We start from the raw sequence: 23,914 nt of genomic DNA on the forward strand, positions 1-23,914 counted from the left end.
GAACACGCATTGTGCATGCGACCATCCTCATCTAACTCCCCTTATCGTGCTCCGTCGGCTCCGCTACGCTAAACGGACGGACGATGGTAGGACACGATGGCAAACGCCGGTCTTCCCGCATGTAGACTTTCTATGGGGTGGTGCCCACATCATTTTCTTGGCTCTTCCTTTCTTCCTTTCGCCTCGCCCAATATGCGGGAGGGCGGTATACCCTCTCTCTATTGGGTTTTCTCCCATCAAGGTGAGAATTTTCGCCTAGATTGTATTTTGTTTGATTCTAGACCTAGCTTTGTTTATTACTCAATCGTTCGATTGCTGTTTCCCAATTATTTTACCGCCTTTCCTGGGAGCCCGATGACATCTGTTTATTTATGAATTTCAATCGGACATCTCCGAAGAGACTTCATTTATGATTTTTTTTTTTTAAGTAGTTCTTTCGAGCGGGACTTGTGTTTGCGTTTTATTTGGTAAATGCAGGGGGAAAAAAAACATCTTTCTACATTATCTGCCTTGGTTTCCCGTTGTGTTTTTAGTTCTATATTTTATAAATCAGAAGATATAATACCATTTTGCGTCAATATATTGGAGTAGGCCAATTTATATTACTAATTAGAAATGAGATTCTAGTATCAGAAAGAAAGAGAATATGAACTTGTCATGTTCTTTAATTGGAGACGTTTCGCTCGAGTTGGGACTTCATAAAAAGACAAAAAAAAAAGAGTTTTTTTTTTTTTTTTTGAGAATTTGGTAAACATGATGTTCAAGTAAGACTTTCATTTAAAAGACATAATCAATTAGCCAATACTTGAAATAGATAAGTGAGTTTGGTTCTTGTTGAAACATGCCACCAAGGGGAAAATTTTTGCTGCACAATTTGGGATCTCCAGGATATTGTGATGCAGAAACCATGTTGATGCATACCTTATACAGCATTTCTTGATTTGACGAGCATTGCTTGACGAATAGTTGGCCTATGATACACGGCAAAGAAATGAGATTTTTGTTAAATGCTCTGTGAAAATTTAAATGATTTTTGTAATATATGTTGTATGGATGGTAGCCTGGTTTATTGCTGTGCATGACTAAATTTGCAAATAATCATGGTATGGAAGAGGAAAACATTTGGAAATGCATCATGTAACAGTTTTGGTAGTTAATTATATTTAACACAGTAGTTGGTTGTGTAGAGCAAAGCATAGCATTATTAGCATAGTGGTAGTATCGAGCTGTATTTAGATACATTCTTTGCTGTTTTGAGACAGAATGAATTGGATTATACAGTAGTTTACCATGCCACCATGCTAATAAGAAACATGCATCAAATGTAGTATAGACACACTTGCATAGGTTTCATTGGTTTGGCTACCGGCCATGGAGTGTTGACGTCTTGCTATCATTTTTGGATATAGCATGATTGGTATCTTTACTTTTATTAGGAATTGAATGTGTGAAAGTTATTGACACATTTCTTTATTTGTTTGTATTTTCAGCACTGTGGCCTGGAACTTTAGCTATCTGTTGAGGGTAATAATATAAATATTTTGATTCCATCTGTTGGGGGAGGCTGAAAGAAGTCTGATTTTTTGGTCCTTGTAAAATCTCTGGAAATTTAAGCAAGACTAAGAAACTTCTTGCAGGTTTTGCAACCTGCTCAGTGGTAAGCTCATGATCCTGAAAATATTATTGTATCTAAAATTTTATTTTACCTGATCTTGAACTCTTAATGATCCTAATTCTCACAATCATGCAAAGTTAACCAGGGACTGCATTCATGGGTGCACTCTGTTGCTGTCCGTGTCCAGAGGACTTTGAAGAATATGCCTACTCAAGCAATCCCATATATCAGCACTGCTTATGCATAAGATATTTCTTTCATCAGCTATTGAATGGGGTATTAGTAGACATTTCAGCATTTCAGTTTATTTTACGTTTTTGCATAAGATGCCGAAAGCCAACCCAAATTTCTAAAGGATTCTTAGCTATCAGGATTATAGCTTGTCATTCTAATATGAATCTTCATCTTAAATATTCAATGATTTTAATGCACATAATTTCTCATGGTTGGCATTATTTGTTAGATTTAATTGTATCAAAAAGTTATATCAGAAAAAAGCTTTCTGAATATTTCTCTATTTATTGTCAACTTATCTGGCACCTTCAATTAATATTTTAGTTCACCTTGGTGATTTTATGCGAGTTTGAAAATCTTTCATCTTCGCAGTATGGTGAAACATTTCAAAGGCTTGATGGGCGTTTATCTGCCCAAATTCAGACAACTTCATCAACATCTTCGGCACCAGCAAGTGTTTCTGATAATTCATTGTCAGAGACATCTCAACTTGTTCCTAGACCACCACCTTACGAAATAGATCCTAGATATTCTCTGTCACAACGCGAGGGATTGGTCTCAAGACGTGAGAAGTCTATGAGCCACATCCCTGAAGATTTGCACACACTTAGAAGAAATGGTAGCAGTTCTGCTGTTGAAACCTTGGGAAGTGTTAAAAAACGAAATATTACAGAATCTGTTGAAGGATGCAAGATTACCCACATTGAATCGGAGAAAAATCTGTCTACAAAAGCATCTTGTACAGATTTTCTTGTTATGTCTTCTGAAGATGAAGATGTCTGCCCTACATGTCTGGAAGGTGACTTCAAAGACACTAAACTCAGCCTAAGCATATTTACATAGTTTGCCGCCTCAGCATGATGTGTGCTATACTCCTAAAACTACAGCTTTCTAGTTTGATCATTTTAGAATATATTTGATTGTAATTCTTTTTCTTGATCCTCTATATAGAAAATAAATTTTGTTGTATAGAAAGTTAAAAGATGATAGTTAATCTCTCCTTTTTTTTTTTTCTTTTTTTTTTGCATTTTTCAAATTATTCTAGAAAAGTAAACATTGAAAAAGTTCCAGTAAACTAATAATGTCAACTTATGGGTCAAGTAGTTAATCAAGTTTATCATTGCACGGAAGCATGTTCAATTCCTTCTAGTGTTATGAGGATACATATATCTGATTTTTATAATTAGGAAAAACACATACAACTGATTAAGCTAAATTAATCATGTTTTGGGTTGGGTAATCCAATTTGCAAGTTCACACAAGGAAGTATTAAAATATAAAATTAATCAGTGTTCTTTCCTAATATTGTAAGCTTTTGAATCTTAAAATGTAAGGCTGGATTGTGCTTTTTCCTAATAGCATAAAATTTTTGCGATAATACCCATCCTTCATGCTTAACGCATTCCAATATATAGAGATTTATAGCTCAATAGCTTATAAAATTTAAATGAAAGACCATCCTCACTAATTAACAATTGTCCTATCCAATGCTCCAAAGTCAACCTTGTATAATTGCAAATTTCAGGTCCACGGTTACCAAAAAACTGGACTTATCTATGGACAATAGTTATATCGACTACTGCAAAGTCTTCTTACATTTTCTTTGTTAAAGATGACTCTGAATTTTGTATATAATATCCTTTTGGATCTTGTTAGTTATGGTAATTTCCTTTGTCATCATTCATACTCGAGAGAAATGTTAATTTATGGGAGCAGCTGATAGTCATTTGAGTGATTGTTAATTGTCTACTCATCACAGAATATACTCCAGAAAATCCCAAAATTGTGGCAAAGTGTTCTCATCAATTTCATCTCGGCTGTATATATGAATGGATGGAAAGAAGTGACACTTGTCCGGTTTGCGGAAAGGTACTTGTACAATTTACCTCCTTTACTAGATAGCTTGATAATATTTATTGCTAATAGATCAGCAATTTTATGCAAAGATGATGAATTTATTTTTGTGATTTATGTATGTTTATAGATTATCCTGTGCTGGGTGTTTGACTATCTAGAAATGTGCTGGATCCCATAAATTCATTTTCTTTTTATCTTGTTGATCACCATATTCTTGTCAATCACCAAAGATTTAAAGGGAGTAATGATCGATATGTGGATGCAATCTTTATGAACTTAAATGGTCTAGCTGACATTGGACAGTTTATAGTATATCACCTCCAGTTTGTGGTTTTACCAAAAATCTTTTGGTTGTTACCCTCTTTGCTTAAGCAAATAGGAAAAATTGGCCCTTGCTGCATCTCTCCCTAGAGTTGTCTTTTTCCAGTTTCTTGATTCATGGTGTTGAATGTGCAAGGCATACTAGTACTGGGGTACTCATATGATCGTGCATGTGCCACAACTATATTTCTGCTAATTTCCTTGATATTATTGCGGAGAAGTATATATCAGTTACAAACTGACAAAGTTACAATACTGCTGCATGACAGAGTATATGTGAAAGCATTTAATCTCTCATTAGTATTTGTTGGAAGATGCATGTTTGAAAACAACTTGCTAGGTTTGTGGCAACCAACCATGGTAAAAGAAAAGTACACTTTGAATTATTTTGAATTTACACAAATTACAATCTTATTCTATTTATTATAAAAAATAGGAATCTTATTTGTTTGGTGTTTCTCTGATTTATTCTTCTTTAACAAGATGCAAAAGGGTCATGGGCATTACGTTATAAAAGTACGAATATCCAGTTTTCAGTTCAATAGGTTTGAACAAATTGCTGTACCAATTCAACAGAGGCATTTGCCAACATTGCTTTCGTTGACATCTTTTCTAATGCTGTTTATTTAGTTAGTTTTTTTTTGAAATTTGACAATCGAATAGCTCACGAATTCAATAGCAATAGACATCATATTAAAATTCACTGTCTTAATCATTTCATGACTTGGTCATAAATCTCAGGAGATGGAATTCTACGAGAGTCCACAATGAAGACCTGCAGAGCAGTAATATTGGTTCAGATTTCAGACTAAAACAAACTAACAGTAATCTGTGCTCTAATATGTTGAGATTGTTGCGGTTTTTTCCCATATGAATGAAGTGCAAATTCATCATTTATGATCATCCTATCAAGGTCATGAAATCTTGAACTAACACCACGCTCTACCTCTCTTCCATTTTGGAAAAAATACATTTATAATCTTGATCTGTACAGAGTCTGTAGCTTCTTTGCATGTTTATTATTGTTCGAATATTTCATGTATCAGTAACTATAATGCTAGTCATTGTACATGATCTAACTAGGTTGCACCAAAACACTCTAGTCCAAATAGACTCAAAGATCTCTTCTTCTTGGTTTGACATGTTCCTCCCTTCTCGGTTTCGATGACACCCCGCATCGTTACCTCTTTCTTGGTCATGTCCACCGTGTAATCAAACAATCCTGCTACAAATGAAGTTAGTTCCAAAGTTGTTGCAGTAGATATATCTTGTGACCCAACCTAGATAGTAACTCTTACTGTTCATTTTGGAGACGACCCTGGAGATCCTCATCCTGCAGTGGTTGCAGCTCATATTGGCAGTCATAACAATCACTTGCACCTAAATTTGCATCAGAACCATGTTCACAATCAGCTTAATGGCAAATTCGTTTGTTGGCAAAATCAGGCCACAGGAAAACTTAAACACATGCTCCTTTTCATAGTACTTTTCCCCTCCAGCATGAAGCAAAAACTGAAAATAATAATAAAAAAATAGGTTGCCATTTAATCCAAACCTTCACATACAAGAACCTGAAAGTATTCCAATGCAAGATAATACAGAGAAAAACTCCTAATGAACTTTATTGATGAGAATTAATAAGAAACAAAGTTTTTTTTTAAATTTCCTGATCTGAAATAAAGCAATTAATACCTCAGGAAGGCTTAGATTCTCCGCAGATAGGGTTGTAAACAAGCCGAACCGAGCCGAGCTTTGGGGTGTTCAAGCTTGTTTGATAAGATAACTGAGCCGAGCCGAGCCGAACTTAAAATGAACCAAGCTTTTGAAATGAGTGTTCAAGCTTGGTTTGGTTTATTTTTTATGAGCTTGAACTTGTTTGAAGCTTGGCTTGAGCTTGGTTCGTTTAGATGTTATCAAGCTCTCAATTCAAGCTTGGCTTGAGCTTGATTCGAGCTTGGCTTGAGCTTGGTTTGAGCTTGGCTTGAGCTTGGTTCGTTTAGATGTTATCAAGCTCTCAATTCAAGCTTGTTTGATTGTTTGAAATTTTTAATTGTTTGATTGATTATTAAGATTGATAATTTAAATTTATTTATTTATTTTATTTTATTTAATTATTTATTTAGGATATTGAAAAGAGTTTTATTAATAAATATGGTTCGTGAACAACGTTGTTCACGAACGTTAACGAGTTGAACACATATGTGTTCAAGCTTGTTTGTTTAACTTAACGAGTTGTTCAAGCTTGTTTATTTAATTAATCCTATGTATATTGAACGAACATAAACAAGCTCTTACCAAGCCGAACACCAAGCTTGTTCACGAACACTTGATTCATTTACAGCCCTATCCGCAGACCGTAAGGTCTGGGTACTTGATGCTGCCATGGAGAATGCAGCCTTTTTCTGCTCAGTTAGGACCTTCCTCTTGCTTTCTCCATAACCCCTCTTGTATCATGCTCAGCTTCTTTATTCCCTTCAAGACTTGTTCATTGTAATTTTCAAGTTGCAGCTTAAAACAAGCAACCTGGAGCTTTATATAAAAGGTAGTGCAAAAACACATGAATTCCGTGGGCTTCTCTTTCAACATAAGAGAAGGTTTGTGTGGTTATAATTGCAATACATCGTACATAAGTTAAAGGATGCATTTACAATCACAATCGGATCTAATTATTATCAATCTCTAAAGTACAATAGAAAATTGAAATAATAGCTCATAAATGGTTGACCTGATCTGGATCTATCACAAAGGCTAATGCTTCTTATTTATTGTCAAAGTACTTGCTAGTACACAATAATCTTCTACAGAAGTCGGTGGTAGTAAATCCTTCGTCCTCTCTCAATGGGGAAGAAAGGAGGTTAAAGAAAACTCTTGAACATACCCTAATTCATGAGTATCTCCCTTTATATATTAAGTTCATCCTATAAGGACTATCCATCTTAAAGTTCATCCATTATTAACAGCCCATCAATATTAATGAACCAAATTTTGGATCCACATATTAAATCCATATCCATTTAATCTAAACCCTCTTTACATGTATTAAAATATTACATCACTTAATTATGTTTAGTTATTTTAATAGTAATTAGTTATGTGTGATAATCAAATGTAAGTCCATCTTATGAAAATTAAGTGCATTTATGTAAACTCAATTAGATTTAGTTCACCATGTAAACTTAATCCTACATGTAGTTTTTCATTCCCCCCCTCCTGTTTTTGAAAAAAAAATCCTGTCACACTTAATTTGTTAGATTTAATTATAGATTTTCAGAATTTACAAGCCAATGATTTAGCTTGAGGGTGATATATATTAAGTATTTGTTTAGTTTTTTTTTTTTTTTTTTTTAAGTGGATGGTCAAACTAATGTTTCTTAGTAAAGCTTAAGAGATTGAATTCCAAGCAGATGAGCTATATAATTATAATTGACAAGTGGAATGGATTCTAAGAAAATTTCGACGTTTCTTAATCAGAAAGACAATGAAAGCTTCATCGTATTGATTAAGAGAGAAAAAACACTCCATCTACTCCCCATCTACTCCCTGGGATGACCAATATCTTATAGATATTTTTTTTTCCAATTTAAATGAATTTCCAAAGAAAAAATCTTCGAAAAAATGTATTACTATTAATGATTTAACTGATTAAATATGATTTAATCACTCCATCTTATTCGTTTTTTTTTTTAAAAACGAATAAGATTTTAAAATTTAGGGGTCGCAAAATTATTCCCAATCAGGAGATTTAACAATCAATTGAGAACACTATAAGAGGAGTAAAAATGGTATTGAGTATGTGATTTCATGACATGATTTAGGTATTTTGAAAACTTTCCAATATGGTTCATAATTTGCCGAATAGAACGCATTACCACAATGAGCGATTTACAACTTTTAGATTTTTACGTTTGCTTCAACTTTTCGTTTCGTTTGTGGACGTTTTTGTTTGTGGACTTTCGTTTCGTTTCAAATGAAATGAGAACTCTAAGTCTGATCAAAGGAAAATGGTTTTAACGTGAATGACAATTACATGAGTTAGCCGATCCTAAAGGACAGGAGAAGCTCATTGAAGAGTGCAACTTTACACAAGCTCTGAAAGGGAATCGAGTCCTATTTCCGTAAAAGGGAATCGAGTTAGCCCCGTTGGAGTAATCTTTTCTCTTTAAAAGTTTCCAACTTGGCTGAGTGATTGTGATGTATCAATGCTAAATAACTCTATGAATCATTGGAGCACATGCTTTAATTTTTGAAGAAATTGCTCTTCTTTAACTTGTTTAGTGCCTCAATTATTGTTCAACAAAGATACAAATTAAACTTGATATTTGGGGAGTATTCATCAAGCAAAGTAAATAAATGAGAGAAAAAAAAAACCTATAAACTCAGTAGGTTTGCACGATTACTTGTTTGTAGCACAAGAGCTGTTTATTCCAGAAAAGAGTAGATCTAAAAATGGATCGTCAGTTTCTAGGGAATTGTTTGAACCCAAGTCAAGTTTTGGAATTTTGACAGGTTCGTTTGTGTTAGAAGCAGCAGCAGATCTTTTCACTGATACAAAGGCCACCTTCCTTCTCGATTGAGTTTGGGGTTCCACAGGCACATTCCTTGTTGCTGCCTCAGTAGTTGCAGTAAATTTATCCCCTTGGGCTCGGGGCGAATTAGTTGCATCCGTTGTTTGACATGGTGTTTCTGTTGAAACCCTAAGGTTGTTTTGATGCGATCAAACAAGTTAAGTTTCTGTTGAAACTCCAAGATTGTTTCCTTATTAAGTTATGGCACAAAAGGATCATTAACCCAGTCGTGATCAAGTTAATATTGATTTTTTGCAGATTAATATTGTTTTTCTGAAATTCCTGAAAGGTAGAATTTAAAAAATCTTAGAGCTATTATTCAACAAGATACTGATGAAGCAATCATGAATAAGATAAAACAATGGAGGGTTGAAATAATGAGGCACTTTAAGAATCTTGTGCTACCATCAATCATCTGCCTCTCGAGCTAAAAGGAAAGTTTCATAAGTCTATGAATTGGTTAATCATACTTTACATATCATAGTGTATGAGTAGGATTGTTAGAAAGCAGAATGTATAAAATATAACAGAGATGACAAAACAAAGATGGATGTGTGGAGTTGATATAGAAAGGAAAAAATGATAAAATACATTAATATCTAAGAACAATTAGATTAATAGGTAATAAAATGCAAAGAAATAATTGAGATGGTGTGCAAATGTTCAAAGAGAATCAACAGATTTTATATGTAAGAGAGTTAAATAGAATGGAAGGTGCAAAACCTAGAAAGACCAAAGCTTAGTCGATGTCAGGTTTAAAATCTCAACCCGTGTTAAGATTTTGGTCCTAGACCAGAACGATATGATCGATACAGTTTCGTTATTTTTTTATTTATATATAGTAATTATTAGATAAATAAATTTATTGTTTATAATTTAAAAATAAGTTGTATATTGGTTTTATATAAATTCTCTATTATTAAACAACTTAATATTATTAGAAAAAATAATTAAATATAATTTTTTTAAGAAAATTGATCTATCAATAATTCGAATTAGATAATCATAATTATATAAATTAATACAAAATACTATTTTATGTATAATAATTATATAAATTGAATATTTATTTATTTAATAATTTAAATAATATATTTAAAATAGTAAGAAAAATTAGAATATCAATTAAACATTAAAATAGTAAAAAAAATATAAATTTTTTTTTAAAAAAATCAGAATATAAATTTAATTTATTAGAATATTTATAAATTTTTTTAGAATTTTTAAATTTTTTTTAGAATTTTTAAATAAAATTTAAAACATTATAAACAATTTCAGAATATTATTTAATAAAATTTATTATTTTGTTTAAAAAAATTTAAATATTTTTTTTATATTTTATTGGGATAATTTAATTAAGGTTAATGAAAGTCTTTTTTATATATCACACTTTCTTAGGAATTATTTAATTTATTTAAATTAGAATATGAATTTTATATAGTAAACCAGCGACGCTAGCTTCCATCGTGACACCCGTGGACGCCGCTAACGGTGCCGGAGGAGTCCAGCGACACCTCCGACGACACCGGAGGTATCCCGCAATGCCTCCGGCGGCACCAGAGGAGTCCCGCAACTCTTTCGGCTCACTAGAAGCGACGGGGGTGCGCCCGCGATGCCTCCGATGACTCTGGAGGCGTTCGGCGACGCTTCCGGCGACGTCAGAGGCGTCATCCCATGCTTTCGGCTCCACCATAAACGTCAAGACACACGCGTGTTATGTGCCAGTTTCACCTCCGTGGTGGAACGGTAAAAACCGTCCATACCGAGCGACATAGAACAATATTTCATTCATTGGTCAATGTAATTAAAAAAATTAATTGATTATAATTTTACCAGTGATACCACCTTAAATATAACTCAATGTAAAAATCTGATCTATGTACTCGACACTAGCTTAGTTAGGACATATATATAGCTTGATGATGGTGATTATTAATGTATTTTATTGACGAGAACTTTGAACAAGGTTTTTTTTTTTTTTTAATTGACCACACATGCCCTTCCATGTGTCTCTGGGTTTCTATATATTTGCTAGTAGGTGGCTACATATTACGTGCATACACTTTTTGAAATATTAATTTTTTCCCAATTCCTCACAATATAAGCACAAGCCTAGCTATTCTAATGCTTAACTCTTTGCAAGCAATATGTACTCAACCTACTGCATAGCTCATGTGTGGTGTATCTATATGTGTGTATTTACATGAAAGAAAAAAAGCTGAATGCCTTTTTTATCTGTAGATAACATCTGGCACAATTCATCTGGTTATATCATTCAGTTTCTAAGAAGGAGATCATAATTTCACAAAAAATCAAAATGATAATTTGTTTGACGAATAATACCTGCTGAACAAGAACCTGAGACGTGCAAGCAAAGCCATTACAGTGATACAAAATCCCGAGAAAAATGATTTAGCAAGCAATAAGGAAATCAAGATAACTTTTCAAGTATACATAACACACAGAACAAAGATACAAATTCAAGTCCCTTTGTATGTGAATATAGCTAAAGGGTATATCTTACATATATTGTTTCCAATTAAGATTTACATAAAAGTAAATAAGTGAAATTGATAAGGTCAACAGCTCAAGAGTCAACAAACACAATAAAATTGAGAAGGCTCAATATATAAAAATTTCAGAATACAAAACTACGTGAGTTTATGTATTACAAATTTGCGGGATATATAAATTGTTTATCAAACACCACTATCTAGTTAACAAAGCGTAATGATGCATAATTTTGCAGAAGCAGAATAGCATATCAATATAATAAGACAAAAATTAAGATAGAGAATAAAGATAGAGTGGGCATGCCTGAGATAATAAACGTGCACAACCTAATAGACGATTTTTCAAATTGTGATTTGAGCCAATGCAATTTGACTTTAAACTGAAAAGCGAAAAAAAAAAATCATAGCATATTTAGCTTCAGTATCTTTATTCTTAAAGATGGAGGCGTACATGATACATGTATTTGAACATAGACAATATATAGGTGCAAATGAATTGTGTCATAAATAAGACAATTGTTGTAAACATGTGCATTCTTAATAATTTTTTATTGTGACAATTGTCAATTTTCAAAATGTATTGCAATAATAACTAAAAAACTAGGGCATGCAAATCAATCATTTTGACCTATTTGAACTTCTAATCACTAGATATCCGATCAATTTTGATCCACTTAGATTTCCACATGTCTATGTCTTCACTCATAGGACTTTCTCACTGCCTAGCTTCAATCACTAAGCCTTTTCACCTGGCTTCACTCACTAGGATTTTTCACCTAGCTTCACTCACTAGGATTTTTCAACTGCCTAGCGATCACTCACTAGGATTTTTCAATTGACTGGTTTTACTTACTAGGATTTCCTACTTGCTTAGTTTCACTCACTATGACTTTCCACACCAAGTGTCCGATTAACACTGACCCACTTGGATTTCCATCTTTTGCCAACGTTCCCATTGGACTTGATCTTGCCTAACTTCCAGTTAGGACTTTTCTATCAAGTATCCGGTCAATCTTGACCTACTTGACCCTTCTCACATCAAACTGGTCAAACATGTTGGATCGAGAATTTGCTAGAGGAGGGGGGGGGGGGGGGGGGGGGGGAATAGCGATTTAAAAATTTAGCGAGAGTACACAGTGGAATAAGTGAAAAATACAACAACGCTAACACATAATCAATTTACTTGGTTCGGAGCCTATGTCGACTCCTACTCCAAGGCCCGCACTCGTCGAGTGCTTTTGTTGGCATCGAAACCCTAGAGGTCAATTGCACCAACAACACAGTGACAAATCTTCCCAAACAGACAACTGCACCTTGAATCTCCATATATTGTCAAACATCAAAACTCAAATATCAAGACTTTAGCTTGAGTCAACTCAAGCTTAGTCAAACTAGTCAACTTTAACCTAAGGAAATTGCGCCAACAGTGCTGACATGTGGCAACTAGACATAGGCCTTATTTATGAGGGATGAGAGGTAATAAACAAGCTTATGATAAAAAGTCATACTCATCATGTTCAACGTTAATGATAAGTGACTTGACCTATTTCCAAGCTGCTAAAGTGATATCAACTTAGGTTGAGCGACAGTTCAGAGAATGAACGTCAAGTTGGAAAACATGGGACCCCAAAAACATCAACAGCAAATTATAATCTCCACATGAACCGAACGGAAGAACGAAAATTGAAAGTCAGATTGGAAGAGGCATAAGCAACACAAATGTCTAGTCGGTCGAACTTGCAATCTCCTTTGACTAGACTTGAATGAGAAGCTTGTGATATGATGAATATGATAGAGCCTCTGAGTTGAGTCAAAGTCAAGAATGCCAGCTAACATGGCAGTTAAAATTAATGAGGGATCAATACTAAGGGCCAATGCATACTATCATCCCGACTGAGAAGTCATCCGACCAGACCCTTGGGTCGGTCGAACCCTGAGCCCCTCAGTATTGATGAAACTCTAAGCCGATTTAGTGCCATCCAGAGCAAGGTCCTCCTTCATCACTCGGGGTTAGCATGGTTAACTATTTCTATCAAGTACACTAGCCGATTGGGCCTACGGTCGTTCTGGCAAACTAGTGTGGTCAACTGTTTCGGTCGAGTAAGCTAGCTGATCGGACCTATGGTCTGATTGAACAAACTAGACACTTGATTCGACTAAATTCTAAGACCAAAGGGAGAGGCCGACTGAAGGACGAGTCCCCGACAACATTCCTCAAAACTGACTTAGTTGCTTTTGTAAGCAACGACCCATCGAATTACAACTACAAGGACTCAGACGGTTGGTTAGCTAAGTATATTAAGGACTCAACGACCTCACATTCCATCTTGGAGTTTCGTGCCACGGATGACAAAGAATATTCTATATACAAGAGGTACACAAGAAGCTTCCAGTATGCCAAACGCAGAGATTGCGGATCCACTTTAGGAAAGGTGTCAAAGCATTTTTATGGTCTATCCTTTTTAGAATGCTTTGAGATTCGTGCACAAATTAACACTATAAAAGGAGGTCTTCATTTACAAGCACATGTATGCTTACATTACGCAAGGCTACACCATTCTACTCGTCTATTACTACTATTCGCCACTATTCATTGCCCTTAACTCGATTATTGATTTGAGCGTCGGAGTGTTTGAGCCGGGGACCCCTTCCCTAATTCGGTTGTTGACATTCCTTTTGATACGCAAGATCATTCGGAGTCATTTTTTTTAATAAGGAGTCTTCATACAGTCAATACCACCAGAGTCACCTATCCAGTGCACCATGTTATTCACCCACCTGTAATGATTTATCGAGGAATCCAGATAGAATGCTTGCGCAGATGACTTTTACATGTATTACAGACCCTTGAAATCGTTACAGATTTGTGGTTGCAGTCTTTACCAGTTTAAACGCATTACATGATTTGTTTCTGTACATCTGAACATATAAAGTTTCATGAAGGAACAAGTTTTGATGTGTAACCAGATTCAGACTGTACTCTGACCTGGTCTATTTCCTGTTGTATTTTTCTTCATCTCCCTTCTAATTGTTGAAACATCCTCCCATCTCTCAGCTGAAGCATACATGTTTGACAATGCAATGAAGTCTTCACAACCACCCCTACCCCTCCTTGCCGATCTCGTCTCCCACTGCAGCAGAATCTTCCCAACTTCCTCGCCGAGTTCTTCATGGCCGTGTATTCTGCACGCCCCCAGCAAAGCCCTCCACACGACGACGTCTGGCTCCACCGGCATTGCCTTCACGAACTCATACGCTTCCCTCACCATCCCGGCTCGCCCAAGGAGGTCCACCATGCAACCGTAGTGCTTCATGCACGGCTCAACGTCGAACCTGCTCTTCATGACGTCGAACAGGCGGACGCCTTCGTCTACGAGCCCGCGATGGACGCAGGCGAATAGCAAACCAGTGAAGGTGGCTGCGTTGGGCCAAAAGCCTGCCTTCACCATCTCCTCCATCAGCCGCAGTGCTGCCTTTCCCTCTCCGTGGATGGCAAGCCCACCTATCATCGCGCTCCATGTCAAAACGTTTCTGCTAGTCATATCGTCGAACACTTTGGATGCACTGGTAAGGGATCCGCATTTGCAGTACATGTCCACTAAACCAGTGCCGGTGAACACACAATCTTCGAAACGCGCAGCAGCCTTGTAGATGTACCCATGCGCGGTGCTGCCCAAGGCCAGATCGCCAAGCTGAGAACAAGCGGAGAGCAAAACGATCGCTGTCCTCTCCGTGATGCGCAAGCCATGTCGCAGCATCTCATCGAACACGGACACCGCCTCCTCCGCGCGGTCATTGAGGCAGAAGCCGGTCATCAGAGCGTTCCAAGTCACACTATTTCTCGAAGTCATTTCGTCGAACACTTGCCGCGCCGCGCCGACGTCCCCACAGCTCGCGTAGAAGTGGACCGCAGTGGTGCTGACGACGACGTCGGACATGAACCCAGACTTGGCGATGAGCGCTTGGACTTGCGTCCCTCCGAGAAGAGCGTTCAGTTGAGCGCATGAACTGAGGGCGCAAGTGTAGGCGAAGCGATCAGGCGTGACGAGGCCGGTTTTGTTTTGGTGGGAGAAGAGGGACAGAGCGTCTTCTGGGCGGGTGCAAAGGAGCATGGCGTTGGACACCAACGAAGAGCTGCTGCAATGGTGATGGTGGAAGATGAGACGAACGTGGCCGTTCCCGCCGGCCACGGCGTGGTAACGCTCGACCAGCTTGGCGACGGCGGACGGCTGAGCGAGGAGAGCGTTTACAATCAGCTGGGCGTGGATCTGTTTCACCTGCTCGATGGCGGAGCAAAATTGTAAGAGAGCCGAGCATCGCGCTCGCGGAAGAGCGAGGAGCATGCGGCAGTGGGACGTGCAGCAATTGTTGGCTGCCGGGTCGATCGTACGGTCGTGCTGGTATTGAATTTGACCTCACAATTATGCTTAAAACAGATCATCAGGCATGATTCATGAGTTGGATATAAATGATATACACAGTGCATAAATTATTAGATCGCAAATTTTCAAAGGGCAAAAAAACCGAGAAAATGTTGAGAGTGGGATTTGAACCCACGCCCTTTCGGACCAAAACCTTAATCTGGCGCCTTAGACCAACTCGGCCATCTCAACATCTTTGTTGTTGTATAAATTGATCTATATTATTGGTAATATTACTTCTGAATAAATTATTAGATCGCAAATTTTCAAAGGGAAAAAAAACTGAGAAAATGTTGAGAGTGGGATTTGAACCCACGCCCTTTCGGACCAGAACCTTAATCTGGCGCCTTAGACCAACTCGGCCATCTCAACATGTTTATTTTTGTATAAATTAATATTTATTATTTGTAATATTACTTCTGAATAAATTATTAGATCGCAAATTTTCAAAGGGAAAAAAAATTGAGAAAATGTTGAGAGTGGGATTTGAACCCACGCCCTTTCGGACCAGAACCTTAATCTGGCGCCTTAGACCAACTCGGCCATCTCAACATGTTTATTTTTGTATAAATTAATATTTATTATTTGTAATATTACTTCTGAATAAATTATTAGATTGCTAATTTTCAAAGGGAAAAAATGAGAAAATGTTGAGAGTGGGATTTGAACCCACGCCCTTTCGGACCAGAACCTTAATCTGGCGCCTTAGACCAACTCGGCCATCTCAACATGTTTGTTTTTGTATAAATTAATATATATTATTTGTAATATTACTTCTGAATAAATTATTAGATCGCAAATTTTCAAAGGGAAAAAAATGAGAGAATGTTGAGACTGGGATTTGAACCCACGCCCTTTCGGACCAGAACCTTAATCTGGCGCCTTAGACCAACTCGGCCATCTCAACATGTTTGTTGTTGTATTAAATTTATTTATATTATTTATTATATTACTTCTTCAGTAACGCATATTTCATTTGCTGAGCACGAACTCGCATGTTTATGCGAACATCCTCATCTGACTCCTCTTATCGCACCCCGTACTCCGTTGGCTCTGCTACGCAGAACGGACGGACGATGGTAGGACACGATGGCAAACGCCGGTCTTCCCGCATGTAGACTATCTATGGGGGTGGTGCCCACAATGATGCAGCGGTGACGACATGCGACACCGCACCAAGCCCGTCACCTCCTGGGCTCGTATTCTTCGTTTTCTCGGTTTTTGCCTTTCCCCTCGCCCAATATGCGAGAGGGCGGTATACCCTCTCTCGATTGGATTTCTCTCATCAAGGTGAGAATTTTCGCCTATATTGTATTTTGTTTGATTCTAGACCTAGCTTTGTTATTTCTCAATCGCTCGATTGCTGTTTCCCAATTATTTTATCGTCTCTCCTGGGAGCCCGATGAGATCAGTTTATTTATGTATTTCAATCGTGTATCTCCGAAGAGACTTTATTATTTATGAATTTTTGAAGTAGTTCTTTCGGGCAGGACTTGTGTTTGCGTTTTATTTGGTAAATGCGGAAAAATATTTCATCTTTCTACGTTTATCTGTGGTTTTCCAATTGTGTTCTTAGTTCTATATTTTATAAATCAGAAGATAGAATGCCTTTTGCGTCAATATATTGGGTATCCAATTTATATTACTAATTAGAAATGAGATTTTCTAGTATCAGAAAAAAAAGAAAATGTTCTTTAATTGGACATGTTTAGCTTGAGTTGGGACTTCACAAAAAGACAGAGAAAAGGGTAGAATTTCTTGGAGAATTTGGTAGACGTGTGGTCCAAGCAAAACTTTTTATTCAAAAGGCATAATCAAGTAGCCAAATAATTGAAATAGATAAGTAAGTTTGGCACTTGATGAAACATGCTACCAAAGGGAAAAATTTTACTGTGTAATTTGGGATCGTTTAGGATATTGTGATGCAGAAACCATGTTGATAAATACCTCGTATAGCAGCATATCTTGGTTTGACGAACATGGCTTGATGAATAGTTGGCCTGTGTTACATGGCAAATGCATGAGATTTTTGTCAATGCTCTAGGAAACTTTAAATGATTTTTGTAATATATGTTGCATAGATGGTGGCCTGGTTTGTTGCTATGCATGACTAAATTTGTAAATAATCATGGTATGGAAGAGGAAAGCATTTGGAAATGTATCATATAATAGTTTTGGTAGTTAATTATATTTAACCAAGTAGTTGGTTGTGTAGAGAAAAGCATAGCATTATTATCATAGTGGTAGTATCGAGTTGTATTTGGATACATTCTTTGATGTTTCAAGACACAGATAGAATTGGACTATACAGTAGTTTACCATGCCAACATGCTAATGAGAAATGTGCATCAAGTGTAGTTTAGAAACATTTGCGTAGGTTTCATTGGTTTTGCTACCAGCCAGTGTTGACATCATGCTATCATCTTTGAACATACACTAAGTGTTGCTTGCTTGGTATAAGTGTGGCATGATTGGCATCTTTACTTTTATCAGAAATTGAATGTGCGAATGTTATTGATCCGTTTCTTTATTTTCAGCAACCCACCCACACTCTTGTAAATGTCAAATTTATTCAAAGATTATTTGACATCTAAATTGTTGTTTTCTTTGCTTCTACAATTAGTTATAGCTTGATTGTTCTGTTTACAAAGGCCTTTTGAATATTTATTTCAATGTTTAATACTCGAAGAGGTTCATTAGGAGCTGATTGTATGTTGGGGGATGGTATGGAAATGTTTGTGATGTGATGAGTTTGATTGAGTGAGTATACCAGATTATTGTCCTAACTGGAGCATTTGTTGTTTGACTTCTTTGATTCTTGGTTTTGACCTTAACACTGTTATTATGTGATTCTAAAAGTTTAGAGTAGATTTCAATGTATACAAATAACCTTATCAATAAGATCTGTGTAGTCTGGCTATGGCTTGTTCATTCTGCTCCATTTCATGGAGAATTTTTTCGGATATAAGCTCCTTATGAAGTAACCTTGCCAACTTCTATATGATCGCTCTTACTGCTAACTTATTAATGTATCTCCTCTTGCTACATATTGAGTTTGCCAAAGCAATGTTTTTTTTGGTTTCTAGGTTCTCACATATACTCGTTGATGCCTGATTGTCTGCATGTGCTTGACATGTGATGAAGTGCATTTTTCATTTTGTTTTGAGCTCCTGGAGTTGCAAGTGTGCATGCATTTGAACTCCAATTTCAAGGACAGAACATCAGTTGCAAGTTTACATGCATTTGTCTCCAATTCAAATGACTGAGCATCGTCTTTCTTGTAAATAACCTGATAAATATGAGGTTATCAATTTATGGGTAATAATGGAAATATTTTGATTCCATTGTGGGGGAGGTTGAAAGAAGTCTGAATTTTTGTTCTTTGTAAAATCTCTGGAAATTTTAGCAAGACTAAGAAACTTCTTGCAGGTTTTGCAACCTGCTCTGTTGTAAGTTCATGATCCGGAAAATATTATTGCATCTAAATTTTTATTTTACCTGATCTTGAACTCTTAGTGATCCTAATACTTGCAATCGTGCAAAGTTAACCAGGGACTGCATTCATGGGTGCACTCTGTTGCTGTCTGTGTCCAGAGGACTTTGAAGAATATGCCTACTCAAGCAATCCCATATATCAGCACTGCTTATGCCTAAGATATTTCTTTCATCAGCTATTGAATGGGGTAATAGTAGACATTTCAGTATTTCAGTTTATTTTACTTTTTTGAAGAAGCTGCCAAAAGCCACCCCAAATTTCTAAAGGATTCTTAGCTATCGGGACTTATAGCTTGTCATTCTAGTATGAACCATCATCTTAAATATTCAGTGATTCTAATGCACATAATTTCTTTTGGTTGGCATTATTTCTTAGATTTAATTGTATCAAAAAGTTATATCAGAAAAAAGCTTTCTGAATATTTCTCTATTTATTGTCAACTTGTCTGGCACCTTCAATTAATATTTTAGTTCACCTTGGTGATTTTTTGCGAGTTTGAAAATCTTTCATCTTTGCAGTGTGGTGAAACATTTCAAAGGCTTGATGGGCGTTTATCTGCCCAAATTCAGACAACTTCATTAGCATCTTCGGCACCAGGAATTGTTTCTGATAGTTCATTATCAGAGACATCTCACCTTGTTCCTAGACCACCACCTTATGAAATAGATCCTAGATATTCTCTGTCACAACATGAGGGATTGGTCTTGAGACGTGAGAAGTCTATGAGCCACATCCTTGAAGATTTGCACACACTTAGAAGAAATGGTAGCAGTTCTGCTGTTGAAACCTTGGGAAGTGTTATAAAACGAAATATTACAGAATCTGTTGAAGGATGCAAGTCATGCAACATGGCCCACATCGAATCAGAGAAAAATCTGTCGACAAAAGCATCTGGCACACGTTTGCTTGTTACATCTTCAGAAGATGAAGATGTCTGCCCTACATGTCTGGACGGTGACTTCAAAGACACTAAACCCAGTCTAAGCATATTTACATAGTTTGCCTCCTCAGCATGATGTCTGCTATACTCCTAAAACTACAGCTTTCTAGTTTGATCATTTCAGAATATGGTCGATAATAATTATTTTTCTTGATTTTCTGCATAGAAAACAAGTTTTGTTGTATAGGAAGTTAAAAGATGATGGTTAATCTTTTGTTTTCTATTTTTTTCATTTTTTCAAATTATTTTTTCTAGAAAAATGAACATTGAAAAGTTCCAGTAAACTAACAATGTCAACTTATGGGTCAAGTAGTTAATCAGGTTTATCATTGCACAGAAGCATGCTCAATTCCTCCTAGTGTTATGAGGATACATATATCTGATTTTTTTAATTAGGAAAAACATACAACTGATTAAGCTAAATTAATCATGTTTTGAGTTGGACAATCCAATTTGCAAGCTCACACCAGGAAGTATTAAAATATAAAATTAATCAGTGTTCTTTCCTAATATTGTAAGCTTTTGAATCTTAAAATGTAAGGCTGGATTGTGTTTTTTCCTGATAGCATAAGATTTTTGCAATTAGTACCAGCTACCCATCCATCATGCTTAACGCATTCCAATATATAGACATTTATAGCTCCATAGCTTATAAATTTAAGTGGAAGATCATCCTCACTACTTAACAATTGTCCTATCCAATGCTCCAAAATCAACTTTGTATAATTGCAAATTTCAAGTCCAAAACTGGACTTATCTATAGACAATAGTTATATCTACTACTGCAAAGTCTTCTTACATTTTCTTTGTTACAGATGAATCTGAATTTTGTATATAATATCCTTTTGGATCTTGTTAGTTATGGTAATTTCCTTTGTTAAGTCATCATTCAGACTCTAGAGAAATGTTAACTTATGGGAACAGCTGATGGTCATTTGAGTGATTCTTAATTGTCTACTCATCACAGAATATACTCCAGAAAATCCCAAAATTGTGGCAAGGTGTTCTCATCATTTTCATCTCGGCTGTATATATGAATGGATGGAAAGAAGTGACACTTGTCCAGTTTGTGGAAAGGTACTTAAACAATTTACCTCCTTTACTATCTTAGCTTGATCATATTTATTGCTAATAGATCAGCAATTTTATGCAAAGATGATGAATTTATTTTTGTGATGTATGTGTGTGTGTAGATTATCCTGTGCTGGGTGTTTGATTATCTAGAAATGTTCTGGATCCCATAAATTCATTTTCTTTTTTATCTTGTGGATCACCATATTCTCTTCAATCACTAAAGATTTCATGGGAGTAATGATCCATATGTGGACGCAATCTTTATGAACTTAAATGGTCTAGCATTGGACAGTTTATAGTATATCACTACCAGTTTGTGGTTTTACAAAAAATCTTTTGGTTGTTACCTTCTTCGCTTAAGCAAACAAGAAAAATGGGCCTGTTGTGCCCAAAAGGATGTCTATATATCTCCACAATGACATGATATTGTCCACTTTGGGCCTAGGCCCTCATGACTTTGCTCTTGGGCCCTCCCCAAAAGGCATCATGCCAATAGAGATATCCTACATCCTTTTAAACTCATGATCTTTACCAAATCTTTCCAATGTGAGACTTTAATTGAACCCCAACAATCCTCCCCTCAAACAAATGACCACAATTACTCTCATGGTTCAGGCCTCCCCGTGAGCATTCAGTCATCCCGACCTACTCTGGGTCTCCCCGCGAGCATCCGCATCCGGTCACCCTGACCTACTCTGGGCCTCCCCGCAAGCATCCTACGTGCCCCCTGCAAGTATCTGGTCACTCTGACTTGCTCCGAGCCCCACACAAGCATCCAGTCACCTTGACCTACTCCGGGCCTCCCCACGAGCATCCGGTCACTCATGACCAGCTCTGGTCTATCCTCAATTTCGTTCAAGGTCATCCCACATTGCATCTAGTTTGGACTATGACCTGATATTAATTGTTGTGCCCGAAAGGATGTTCATATATCTCCACAATGGCATGATATTGTCCACTTTGGCCCTAGGCCCTCATGGCTTTGCTCTTGGGCTCTCTCCAAAAGGTCTCATGCCAATGGAAATATCCTACATCCTTTTAAACCCATGATTTTTACCAAATCTTTCCAATACGAAAAGTTGATTGAATCTCAACAGGGCCGTTGCTGCATCTCTCCCTAGAGTTGTCTTTTTCCAGTTTCTTGATTCATGGTGTTTGAATGTGCAAGGCATACTAGTACTGGGGTACTCATTTGATCGTGCATGTGCCATAACTTTTTTTCTCCTAATTTCCTTGATATTATTGCGGAGAAGTATATATCAGTTACAAACTGACAAAGTTACAATACTGCTGCATGACAGAGTATATGCGAAAACATTTTGGGAATTTATAGGAAAACTTGCCCATCTCTGATTAGTATTTGTTGGAAGATGCATGTTTAGAAACAACTTGCTAGGTCTGTGGTATTCACTACTATAGAAGATACTTGTTAAGGACTCACTGCAGTTAGGGATGGCAATACCTACATCAACCTACCATGGTAAAAGAAAAGTATTATTTGAATTATTTTGAATTTACACAAATTACAACTTATCTATAGGTTCACAAATTATTTACTAAAACAAAAAAAAAAGAGAGAAAAAGTTAGTAGACTTGATCTTATTCTAGTTATTACAAAAATAGGAATCTTATTTGTTTGGTGTTTCTCTGATTTATTCTTCTTTAACAAGATGCAAAAGGTTCATGGGCATTACTTTATAAAAAGTACGAATATCCAGTTTTCAGTTCAATAGGTTTGAACAAATCAATGTACCAATTCAACAGATGCATTTGCCAGCGTTGCTTTACGTTGACATCTTTTCTAATGCTGCTTATTTATTTATTTTCAAATCTGGCCATCAAATGGCTCATGGATTCAATTGCAATAGACATCATATTAAAATTCACAGTCTTAATCATTTCATGACGTGGTCATAAATCTCAGGAGATGGAATTCTATGAGAGCCCACAATGAAGACCTGGAGAGCAGTAATATTGGTTCAGATTTCAGACTTCAACAAACTAGCAGTAATCTGTGATCTAATATGTTGAGATTGTTGCAGTTTTTTCCCATATGAATGTAGTGCAAATTCATCATTTATGATCATCATATCAAAGTCATGAAATCTCGAACAACTAACACCACACCCTACCTCTGTTCCACTTTGGAAAAATATATTTATAATCTCGATCTGTACAGTCTGTAGCTTCTTTACATGTTTATTTCTTTCCATTTTAAAAATTTTCAAATATTTCATGTATCAGTAACTATAATGCTAGTCATTGTACATGATGTAACTAGGTTGCACCAAAACACTCTAGTCCAAATAAACTCAAAGATCTCTTCTTCTTGGTTTGACGTGTTCCTCCCTTCTTGGTGTCGATGACACCCCTCATCGTTACCTCTTTCTTGGTCATGTCCACCGTGTAATCTATCAATCCTTCTACAAATGAAGTTAGTTCCAAAGTTGTTGCAGTAGATATATATATCTTGTGACCCACCCTAGATATTAATTCTTACTGTTCATTTTGGAGACGACCCTGGAGATCCTCATCTTGCAGTGGCTGCAGCTCATATTGGCAGTCATAACGACCACTTGCACCTAAATTTGCATCAGAACCATGTTTGCAATCAGCTTAATGGCAAATTAATTAGATTCGTTTGTTAGTAAACAAACAATTTTCCATGATATAAACACAACTCATGAAAATCAGGCCACAGGAAAACTTAAGAAGGATTTAGTCTGTTAAGTTGCCATTCTTGAATAAATAATCTAGTCAACTCTGAACTAGTTAATTGCTTCTCTCTTTTAATATGTGAGATCACAAGAAGCTGGGCACTAAAGTCTCTCTTGCAAGTCTCTTTCTAGTCCAGTAATGGGTTCTAAAAAAACAAAGA

General features: G+C 36.4%; 3 protein-coding genes and 5 non-coding genes across 11 annotated transcripts; 2 read left to right on the forward strand and 6 right to left on the reverse strand.

Annotated features, from left to right (window-relative positions):
- Positions 1-87: 87 nt before the first annotated feature.
- LOC121967809 (E3 ubiquitin-protein ligase At3g02290-like) lies at positions 88-5,034 on the forward strand. 2 transcript variants are annotated; one of them, XM_042518275.1, is made up of 6 exons: positions 88-241; positions 1,491-1,657; positions 1,753-1,891; positions 2,222-2,648; positions 3,609-3,718; positions 4,769-5,034. In XM_042518275.1, the coding sequence occupies exons 3-6, from the start codon at positions 1,772-1,774 to the stop codon at positions 4,796-4,798; spliced, it is 687 nt and encodes a 228-aa protein (XP_042374209.1). In that variant the 5' UTR covers positions 88-241; positions 1,491-1,657; positions 1,753-1,771; the 3' UTR covers positions 4,799-5,034. The 2 variants fall into 2 exon arrangements, with proteins under 2 accessions (XP_042374209.1, XP_042374210.1); XM_042518276.1 differs by having other exon boundaries at positions 1,761-1,891.
- A 9,040-nt stretch (positions 5,035-14,074) lies between these two features.
- Positions 14,075-15,448, reverse strand: LOC122055249 (pentatricopeptide repeat-containing protein At3g18970-like). The gene has a single exon (XM_042616616.1). The coding sequence runs from the start codon at positions 15,446-15,448 to the stop codon at positions 14,075-14,077; it is 1,374 nt and encodes a 457-aa protein (XP_042472550.1).
- Positions 15,449-15,637: 189 nt separating this feature from the next.
- Positions 15,638-15,718, reverse strand: TRNAL-AAG. The gene has a single exon. It is a non-coding gene; the product is annotated as a tRNA-Leu (tRNA).
- A 99-nt stretch (positions 15,719-15,817) lies between these two features.
- On the reverse strand, positions 15,818-15,898 carry TRNAL-AAG. The gene has a single exon. It is a non-coding gene; the product is annotated as a tRNA-Leu (tRNA).
- A 99-nt stretch (positions 15,899-15,997) lies between these two features.
- Positions 15,998-16,078, reverse strand: TRNAL-AAG. The gene has a single exon. It is a non-coding gene; the product is annotated as a tRNA-Leu (tRNA).
- Positions 16,079-16,174: 96 nt separating this feature from the next.
- TRNAL-AAG lies at positions 16,175-16,255 on the reverse strand. Its single transcript has one exon. It is a non-coding gene; the product is annotated as a tRNA-Leu (tRNA).
- Positions 16,256-16,352: 97 nt separating this feature from the next.
- On the reverse strand, positions 16,353-16,433 carry TRNAL-AAG. Its single transcript has one exon. It is a non-coding gene; the product is annotated as a tRNA-Leu (tRNA).
- Positions 16,434-16,666: 233 nt separating this feature from the next.
- On the forward strand, positions 16,667-23,226 carry LOC121967810 (E3 ubiquitin-protein ligase At3g02290-like). 3 transcript variants are annotated; one of them, XM_042518279.1, is made up of 6 exons: positions 16,690-16,816; positions 18,613-18,975; positions 19,071-19,209; positions 19,541-19,976; positions 20,930-21,039; positions 22,961-23,226. In XM_042518279.1, exons 3-6 carry the CDS (start codon positions 19,090-19,092, stop codon positions 22,988-22,990), a joined length of 696 nt encoding a protein of 231 aa, XP_042374213.1. In that variant the 5' UTR covers positions 16,690-16,816; positions 18,613-18,975; positions 19,071-19,089; the 3' UTR covers positions 22,991-23,226. The 3 variants fall into 3 exon arrangements, with proteins under 3 accessions (XP_042374211.1, XP_042374212.1, XP_042374213.1); XM_042518277.1 differs by lacking the exon at positions 18,613-18,975 and having other exon boundaries at positions 16,667-16,816; XM_042518278.1 differs by lacking the exon at positions 18,613-18,975 and having other exon boundaries at positions 16,675-16,816; positions 19,079-19,209.
- The last annotated feature ends 688 nt before the right edge of the window (positions 23,227-23,914 follow it).

The sequence above is a fragment of the Zingiber officinale genome, chromosome 3B, assembly GCF_018446385.1.
Source record: "Zingiber officinale cultivar Zhangliang chromosome 3B, Zo_v1.1, whole genome shotgun sequence".
NCBI classification, from domain to species: Eukaryota; Viridiplantae; Streptophyta; class Magnoliopsida; order Zingiberales; family Zingiberaceae; genus Zingiber; species Zingiber officinale.

Excerpts from the sequence above, each read along its gene's own strand:
- LOC121967809 (XM_042518275.1), top strand. The coding sequence starts at position 1,772 with ATGGGTGCACTCTGTTGCTGTCCGTGTCCAGAGGACTTTGAAGAATAT. Across the intron at positions 2,649-3,608 it reads CTGCCCTACATGTCTGGAAG|AATATACTCCAGAAAATCCC; the intron begins GTGACTTCAAAG and ends TACTCATCACAG. Across the intron at positions 3,719-4,768 it reads CTTGTCCGGTTTGCGGAAAG|GAGATGGAATTCTACGAGAG; the intron begins GTACTTGTACAA and ends CATAAATCTCAG.
- LOC122055249 (XM_042616616.1), bottom strand. The coding sequence starts at position 15,448 with ATGCTCCTCGCTCTTCCGCGAGCGCGATGCTCGGCTCTCTTACAATTT.
- LOC121967810 (XM_042518277.1), top strand. The coding sequence starts at position 19,090 with ATGGGTGCACTCTGTTGCTGTCTGTGTCCAGAGGACTTTGAAGAATAT. Across the intron at positions 19,210-19,540 it reads TTCATCAGCTATTGAATGGG|TGTGGTGAAACATTTCAAAG; the intron begins GTAATAGTAGAC and ends TCATCTTTGCAG. Across the intron at positions 21,040-22,960 it reads CTTGTCCAGTTTGTGGAAAG|GAGATGGAATTCTATGAGAG; the intron begins GTACTTAAACAA and ends CATAAATCTCAG.